This window comes from Limulus polyphemus, unplaced genomic scaffold, assembly GCF_000517525.1.
Source record: "Limulus polyphemus unplaced genomic scaffold, Limulus_polyphemus-2.1.2 Scaffold570, whole genome shotgun sequence".
Classification (NCBI taxonomy): Eukaryota; Metazoa; Arthropoda; class Merostomata; order Xiphosura; family Limulidae; genus Limulus; species Limulus polyphemus.
Genome location: NW_013666180.1, coordinates 478,553 through 486,899, shown reverse-complemented (window position 1 = coordinate 486,899; position 8,347 = coordinate 478,553). Strand labels below are relative to the sequence as shown.

The 8,347-nt window shown below is 33.2% G+C and overlaps 1 protein-coding gene across 2 annotated transcripts in view; it reads left to right on the top strand.

The window, feature by feature from the left end:
- Nucleotides 1-8,114, top strand: part of LOC106459164 (cytochrome P450 2U1-like) — a 15,061-nt gene extending 6,947 nt beyond the window's left edge. The window contains exons 5-7 of one of the 2 annotated variants that reach the window (XR_002610520.1): nucleotides 569-745; nucleotides 3,087-3,352; nucleotides 8,045-8,114. Coding sequence is in view for 1 of the 2 variants with exons in the window: in XM_013918757.2 (XP_013774211.1) it covers nucleotides 569-745; nucleotides 3,087-3,265 (356 nt within the window). In the remaining variant the exon portion in view is untranslated. Of the gene's footprint in view, nucleotides 1-568; nucleotides 746-3,086; nucleotides 3,734-8,044 lie in introns of those variants that run through there. The other variant, XM_013918757.2, reaches the window with a different exon arrangement.
- The last annotated feature ends 233 nt before the right edge of the window (nucleotides 8,115-8,347 follow it).

Below are 8,347 nucleotides of genomic sequence, written 5' to 3'. Positions count from 1 at the left end.
CCACTAGGGAGAGTAATGAGCTTGATCACTCAAAACTGCGCCTAACGTTGCTTGAAATTTATATCTTCATTTCACATGCTAGGCCTGAAATAAATGTTAAATCTTGTACACAGTGAATTCCTCCTTATCTCTGTATGGGTGCTACTATCTCATTTACCTTTCCAACTAAGATGAAATTTACTTTTCCCACAGGGCCTGGTATAACCTAGTGGTTAGAGCGCTCAAACCGAATATGCTCACCCTTTCAGCTGTGGGGGTGTAATAATGTGACGATCAATACCTATATTCGCTGGTAAAGATTAGTCAAAAGGTTGGCGGTGGGTAATGTTGACCAGCTGCTTTCCCTCTACTCTATTGCTTCCAAATTAGAGACAGTTAGCATGGATAAATAACAAGTTGTTTTGCACGAAATTCGACAAAACGAACAAACTTTTCATGCTCTGTAGTTTGTTCCATAGATGTATTTGTCTGTTGTATATGAGCTGGTAGATGTTTCTGATCTGTAAGATCATGGAACTAACTAACAAAAAGCTATTATTATTATATCATATGTTTGAATATTTACTAGAACAAACAACACTACGTGGCTACACAATTCCAAAGAGGTGCGTTCTGTTGGCGAATTTGTGGAACGTCCATAGAGACCCCAAGTACTGGCCAGAACCAGAAAAGTTCGATCCATCCAGGTTTCTGAGTTCAGACGGCAAGGTAGTGAAGAGGGAAAGTTTCATACCCTTCAGCATTGGTAGGTATTCCGAAGAGTTGAGAAAAAATAACACATTTACTTTTTAAATTTTTTTTCCCTGAAAAGTCATTCATTATTCATTCAAAAATAATCTATCATCAAACAAATGTTGTACAACGATGTCGGAGCTTTGCACAGTTGTAACTAACAGAATCGAATTTGTATTCAGCTAATTACACTTGCACGGTAGAGGTCGTACGCGCCATACTTCTTAATTTGATCTATAGATCAATGATAGAAAATCATGCATTTCATTTCCTCTTGTACGGACGCCATGTTATTGTTGATGCGACTGAAGCGCCACCATGTGATGAATGAGAACACACATACTGTTTTTTATAACTGTGCAAAATTTCGGCGCTTTTTCCTTAATTGATACTTTTTGTTTTACCTTGGGTAATTTTTTTGATACATCTTAACTCCTTCTTTTGTTTTGTTTGTTTTACAACAAAGCTACACAATAGGCTATCTTCGCTCTGTACTCCACGGAGAATCGAAACCCGAAATTTAACGTTGGAAATCAGTAAACTTGCTGCTGTCCCACTGGGAGACAAGACATATAATTAAAGGGCGAAAGTCAAAATACATATTTATACTTTTTACTATATCATAACAAGCTATTAGGGATGTTCACTTGTGTTATTTGAAAACCGGTGATGAAAGTTACAAGGCCCTCAAAAAAAAAGAAAAAAGCCATACACCTCTACTTCTCCATATAACAACAAAGCGCAAAGTCATCTAATCTCATGCATAAGAGTTCTCTATAAACCATTAACCAGTTATTTTATTCAAAATATTCTTAACATAAATAATTATAATTAGTAGGCCAAACTGTTTCTTTATTTCTACACACACATATATATATATATATATTCTGAGTAGTAACAATATTGTTTTTCAGTGTTTATTATATGAGACAGAGATCCAGTACTTAGGAAAAGTTTATTGATGAATATATAAAATGATGTATTGATAGCAGCCAGGTGATTGAAATACTTCATAATACTCAGTTATAGAAGTTACATTGTTTCAACACTCTCACCCCTCCCCAAAAGAAAAACATACATAAAGAGGAATTTCGTTTTAATTCTCTCCATAATATCAACCAGACGAAGAAATGTTTACGTTTGAAGGAGGTTGCATTCTCGATGTAATGTTGAATAAATATAAGACTGAAGAAGGTGTTTTTTATTGTTTTCCTCAATTCACGCATTAATTGAATATTATGTGAACACATTTGAATACTGTGTTGATAAATATCGAAAGTTTACCATCTATAGTTCATTATCTTATGCTTTTGATAATTTTATGTAATTATAATTATTTAGAAAAATCTGTTATATGCATCAGTACGTTACTTTTATATCAGTGTTTTCTATCGTATTTTAGTATCACACCACGCTGCTGTATGAGTTGTTATTTAAAAACTGTAAAACGAAACCTTTTAATATTACATATATGAATGTGCAGAGATTACACTTATTGACCGTCCAACCAGTGGCACAGGGGGTATGTCTGCAGACTTTCAACGCTAGAAACCGGGTTTTGATACCCGTAGTGGGCAGAGCTCAGGTAACCCATTGTGTAGCTTTGTACTTAAACTGACAACAACATATTAACCAACAAACAAGTAAAGTAATACTAGTTGGACAGATTTTAAAACGATTTTCAATCCCTACTTTGGTTGGTATTGTGATATAGCTAAATGAAGCAGTCTAAATTTGCCAACCACAGTAGGGATTGAAAATCGTTTTAAAATCTGTCCAACTAGTATCATTTTACTTGTTTGTGTACTTTTTATTGCAGCATTTATTTTGTTTTGGATACTTCTTATAGCAGTTCTACGAATAACCAACGATTTCTACTTTTTGTTAATATTATAATATTTCTTCCCTATTTACATGTTCAGTTTTATATGTTCACGGAATGGATACATATATAAACTTTCAGTATAGCCATACCCCTGATAGCTATAACTTTTATTACTCAGCAAGCAATATACAGCACTTTTGAAATTAAGTCTATAACCATTGGCATTATACTATATAGAGTTGACCATTACATAATGTGTTGTAGGGGTGGACTACCCTTATCTGATCGAATAATGGTATACTACTATCAGTCATATAGTATGCCTCTGCCATACACCGATTAACAAAATTTTGCGGCAACAGGTTGTGAATCTTCTGATCCACAGTCTAAGCATGCTAGTCACTAGGCCATGCCTGGCCCCATGACGTTTTTAAATTGACACTGTTAATATTTTATTTTCTCTGTTCATTTCCACTATCTCTATAGTTAGGTTTTAAATGTAAGTCTATAATGTGTTCCTTACTTACAGGTAAAAGAATCTGTCTTGGAGAAACTCTCGCTAAGATGGAATTGTTCTTATTCTTTACGGCCATTCTCCAGCAGTTCCATATCAAGGCACCAGAGGGCGACCTCAAGACCTTTGACAGATATACCAGCATAGTTCGGCTATTGAAGCCTTTTAAAATAGTAGCCGTTGCTCGAGATTGAACCGTAATTGTACCAAATCCTTCTTTATTCAAAATATGGGCTTACTTGAAAATTCGAGAGAAGGCTGTTTCACTTTTATGTTCTAAGGTTTGTTATACACGTGCTTTCTTATAATAGATGGTACAATATATAGCTGTGTAATAATATTTTCAAATAAGCTTGTGTAGAGTGCTATTCTAACGATCTTTTTTGATATTATTTTATTTTCGTAATGATCATTTTCATGTTAATCGATTTTTTGAAATATGTTTAATAATTGCTTTCTTGTTTGACGGAAGTGCACTCCTGAACATGGAACTGTTTGTTTACAGTTCTTTATATTACAGAAAACTGATGGGAAAGTGTAATGGGCAATATTAACTATGGCTCAGTCTAGTTGAAACTCTAAATTACTTTTAAACGAATAAGATAAACTGACTGATTCGAATAAAACTTGCTGATTTAACTTATCAGCTACAATGCATTTTACCAATAGTTCTACATTATTCAAAAATTTCAAGCGTATTTTTGTAGTATCTATGATACAGATCTGAGGATTATCAAAATTATAATTTGACCATTATACTGGAAAAAGTTTTAGCCTAAAATTCAATCACTTTCAGTTACAAATTTGATGGAGAGTATTTGGCTCAAATAATGACTATTTGTTCTTTGCTTTAAGGCATTTTAAATAATTTTAAGTTCTTTAGATTTTCTCATGATGAAACCGATCACTAGTGAAGGACTTTTTAAAATGATTTTATACATTTGGTCAATTGATATCAGTGTGAAGTATACATATATTAAATTTATTACTTTAATCTAAAAACACGACTTTATTTAATTGGAAATTTTTATCATTAACTTAGTTTGTTGGATATAGAACATAAACTTATAAAATCTATAGTGATGCTGAATATTAACGAATAAATTGTTTCCTGAAAACTTTTCTATAAAAAACGTTAAACTAAAAATACACTTACATGCGATTTGCAACAACAAAAACAGTTATGATTGATCAGTACTAACTGTATTCTTCAACTTTAACTTTAACTTCAAATGGGAACAGTTGGAGATTGATAAGTAATTTTATTGTTACTGACATGTAACATTTTGATAGATTTTTTTACTCTTGAAGTTTCTGCAGACCACCATGGGAAAACCAAAATTTTTAAATTTTGGGTTACAGAAGCTTGCTAACAAAGGATTACAGTATAAAATTATAGTCAATAAATAATTAATAAAAAATGAATGAAGCTTAACGATTCATTGAAAAAAAGCTAAAGCTGAAGGAGGAGAAGTTTGTTTTTCCTTTTCTGGACATAACAAAAAAGCAATTGGTTTTGGCGGGTGTAGTTTTTTCCCAAAATATAGAAAGCTGTTTGGTGGTGCAAGAGAAACTCAAGTTTTCCTGCCAAGTTTAGAATGGTGAGTTGGTATAAAGAACAGGATGAAAGCTTTGTAGTGTAAGACATACAAGAAGGGTTTCAAATTCGATGATGGGAAACCCACTTTGAGACTAATAATGCTTGGAGACGGATTGAATGGATAATGAAGAAAAACTTTAAATTAAGTTTAACATAACAACAAATGTACAACCTTTCGACAACAGAACATTACACTGCAGTTTACTTTTTGTCCCTGAAACCAGCTCAAGAATAATCCACACTTGGACAAAACTAGCTATTAAATACAAAATTCCTGTCAACGTCAAATTCTCTCGAAAACCCGGCCCTAAATTAAAATTGTTACTAAGCAAAAATTATTTAGAATCACACAATACTAACGTCATTTACAAAATAACATGCAATAACTGCCCAGAATTCTACATCGAAGAAACAGGAAGAAAACTGGAAACCAGATTCACAGACCACAATAGAAAACCGTCCCATGTTTTCCACCATTGCAACTAAACAAAACCATAGTATATCTATTGAAAACACAGTAATTTTAAATAAACGAAAAATCAAGAAATCCATCTTAATTGAACAAATCAACCCTACTCTAAACCAACACCCTGGGGTGCCAAGCCTCTTCTAAGCCGTTCAACCTCGTTGTTCCATACTGTATATATATCTGTGTCAGTGTAAACTACTTGTACCCAATGATGACAAAACCTTGTCGAAACGTTGTACATTTGCTGCTATGTTAAATCTATATTAAAGGTTTCTTCATTACCCATTCAGGCTGTCTCCAAGCATTACAAGAAGGGTTTGTTTCAATTTAGAAAATTATGGTGATATATGGAACATCTAGGATAGAATACTTAATGATATAGAAAAAACTGCGGTTGGCAGGGTACAAAAAATAAAGAGGTACGAAAAACGTTAATGTTACTACAGCTTTTGATATCTGTAGTGAAATATAAATTAGGATATAAAACACAGTGATACAAGAGATCGTTAGTCTTGCTTCAAGTTCAGTGAACTCTGGAGAAATATAGAGTCGGATATAACGCTTAATGATGCAAGAAAAATTAGATGGTTTGTTGACGAGTTTGCAGATGAAGAGACAAGGAAGACTTGTTACAAAGCTCACAGAACTGTAGTTACAGTGATATCACATGTAACAGAAATATTTGTTTTATAAGAGACAAGGAAGACTTGTTACAAAGCTCACAGAACTGTAGTTACAGTGATATCACATGTAACAGAAATATTTGTTTTATAAGAGACAAGGAAGACTTGTTACAAAGCTACAGAACTGTAGTTACAGTGATATTACATGTAACAGAAATCTTTGTTTTAGAAGAGACAAGGAAGGCTTGTTACAGAGGTTAAAATACTGTGTTAAAGAGCTCACAGTACTGTAGTTGTAGTGATACCACGTGGAACAGAAACCTTTGTTTTAGAAGAGACAAGGAAGGCTTGTTACAGAATTATACATTGGGCGTTACATGAGACACAGCTACCCAAACTCATACAAACTGAATATATACAAACATATATACTACACAAATGTAGTTTAAGGTCATTTTTAATCCTCTACACTCGTCTGTAATTGATAGTTTAAATAGTGGACCTTCGTACACAATTTATGCTAACTTATAACTGGAGTCAGCTATTTATTAGCATGATAACTTCATCATTAAAGTCAATATCAGCATAAAATTTAGCACACTTGTTGAAATCACACTCTTTCATAGCTCGAGGTTTTTCAATTTCAAAAATCTTTACCACTTGTCTTGTCATGAGCCTAATTACCGCTAACGAAGGCTTTAATTAAAATTAATTGTCATTAGCTCGTTAATGTTGCAGAAAATTTGCAAAGGTTTTAATTCAACCTATGAGGATGTCCACAAAGATCATATCTATCAATTTTCACATGTTCTTATCATTCCTAAGTAAAGTTATGGTGTTAAAACAGTTTATCCCTGCCATATTAATTATGCATATGACATATATGTCTGAAAGTGTACTTTCAGAGGCTGTGACATCACACTTTTGTTTTGTGCTCAACTTGAAGGTTATACGAAGCGTTTAACAGTGTTTCCTTAGCATGTAAATTTACCCAGTTTTAAGTGTTAGTGCTACCTTAATGCAATTACACATTCACACTGGTTTAGGGATCAACTGTCGTTTATCTTTTAAGTAACGATTGTTTATATTATTCTCTCAACTATTTGTTATTTATAAAGATTTCAATACCTTCCCTCAGGTATATACAACATAAATAACAAAGAAATATAGCTACAAAATGTTATTATCTACAAAACAATTGCTAGAATAACAGCAAGAATAAGCGTAAATAACAAACAAATACAGCTATAATATGGTCATTTCTGACAATAAAATAATATAAGTAGTAGAATTAGAGAAATAAATGTACTTACCATACCTCTAGTGAAGAACAAGATTAGATTCAAACAACACTACAATAGCTTACCTCGACTACAGGTATACATAGTTCTATAGCCTTTAAACAATATGTAAGCTTATAGTTCAGAACAACAACAGTAGTAGCTTGTTTCTTAGGTTACTTTAAACTTAAAAATATGTTAATATAATTACAATACAAATTATCTATTTTATTTACCTATTAACATATTCAATTTATTTGTCATATATGTTATACCAGTCAATAGAACAGTTATTTAGAACATTATTACAACGTCTTCGAATATTTGGGTTACCATTATAAGCTTTATGGAGATTTTGTGATATTTATTAGAAAATTATATATTAATGTGACGCCTCCAGTGGCACAGCGGCATGTCTGCGGACTTACAACGCTAGAAACCGGGTTTCGATACCCGTGGTGGGCATAGCACAGATAACCCATTGTGTAGCTTTGTGCTTAACTTCAAATAAATAAACAAACAAACAACTGATGTAACTGCAACATCCCTAGTAGATGTTTTTAAAACTAAAGGATATGGTTGATGTTTTGAAATGTCTACAGTATACTGTATTTTATTAAGATAGACTAAAGTAGTTAGGATGGCCATCTGGGAGCAGAAGTGAAGCCACTGACCCAATTTTGATAAGCTCTTATAATGGCGTGACAAGGGCATTGACCTAGCTTGTATCTCATTCATATGGATACGTCATCAATACCAGGGGCGTGTTACTATGCGTAAATTGCTAGGTGGTATAATAGGATTACATCATCAACACCAGAAGTGCATTGTTGGATGACATCACCAGAGGGCGCGTTTCTAACATTGGTCTTTTTCATATTATTTCATTAGATTTTTGTTTTTGCTTTTATAATTAATTATCAATGAAACCTTCTGGGATACTGTTGAGTGTGGCTTGGTTTGAATTTCGTGCAAAGTTACACGAAGGCTATTTGTTTTAGCTATCCCTAATTTAGGAGTGAAAGACTAGAGGGAAGGCAGCTAGTCAGCACAACCCACCGCCAGCTGAAAGGGTGAGCATGTTTAGTGGGACGGGGATTCGAACCCGCGACCCTCAGATGAGAGTCAAGTGCCCTAACCACCTAGTCATGCCAGGCCTGATACATTAGAAAAAGACAACTTTATCAGAAGAAGATTTTAAGAAGAAATAAAATCTGTAAAATAACTGTGATAAGGATAACAATTTTCTTGACAAAATATTTCAATATATTGTTTCTTACAATAAAAGACAAGCAAATACATAT